We start from the raw sequence: 731 nt of genomic DNA on the forward strand, positions 1-731 counted from the left end.
GCGCGAGCAAAAAATAAGCTATCCCCAGGAGGTCTTCCCGCCACGCTGTCCCTGGGCACCAGAGATGGGCAGGAGCTCTGCCGTCTCCTGTCCTCCCAGTGGTGTATTTTGCTTTCCCCTCGCCTACGTTAGCCCCGAGGAAGGGCTGTGGCTGCGGGGCTGCGTCGCCTTGGGATGCATCGTACCCTTTGGGAAGAGGAGGATGGTTCAGGCCCCTTCTCCTCCATCCTAGCTGGGGTGCACGTCCAGGGATGCACATCCCCGCTCTGCACAGCGCTGCCCAGCCCTGGGTAGGGAAGAATTTTGGGGCCCCATCGCCTGTTACATCCTCCCACCTTCTTCCCACGAGCCAGGGGAACCCGTGCATCCCTCCGTTACGGACCATCGACCCGCCGCAGGGCAGGGCAGCCATGCACATGTGCCAGAGGAGAGGAGAGGAGACGGCAGCGAAGCGGGAAGGGCTGCGGCGGGAGGGAGCAGGGGGACAGGGCTGCTCGGAGGAGCCCGTGTGCGGGGGGCCACGGCTTGCTTACATTTTGCATCCGGGAATCGGTCTCCACGATGTTTTTCTCCACCTGGTCGGCATTTTTCTGCAGGCGCTCTATGAGCTCGGTCAGCTCTTTGCTGGAGATGCTGGGGAGAAAAAGGAGGAGAAAGAGGGGGACTCGTCACCCCACAAACATGGCCACAGCCCTAAGCTGCTGCCGGGGGCTGCCCTCGGGGTGCCGTGA

General features: G+C 63.1%; 1 protein-coding gene across 1 annotated transcript in view; it reads right to left on the bottom strand.

The window, feature by feature from the left end:
• The window catches only part of PPL (periplakin), a gene marked incomplete at its 5' end in the record, with an annotated part of 17085 nt that extends 16452 nt beyond the window's left edge, over positions 1 to 633 (bottom strand). The window contains one exon of the mRNA XM_009584758.1: positions 534 to 633. Within this exon, the coding sequence (XP_009583053.1) occupies positions 534 to 633 (100 nt within the window). The remainder of the gene's footprint in view (positions 1 to 533) is intronic.
• Positions 634 to 731: the final 98 nt, after the last annotated feature.

The sequence above is a fragment of the Fulmarus glacialis genome, unplaced genomic scaffold (genome assembly GCF_000690835.1).
Source record: "Fulmarus glacialis isolate BGI_N327 unplaced genomic scaffold, ASM69083v1 scaffold31079, whole genome shotgun sequence".
In the NCBI taxonomy this organism is placed as follows: Eukaryota; Metazoa; Chordata; class Aves; order Procellariiformes; family Procellariidae; genus Fulmarus; species Fulmarus glacialis.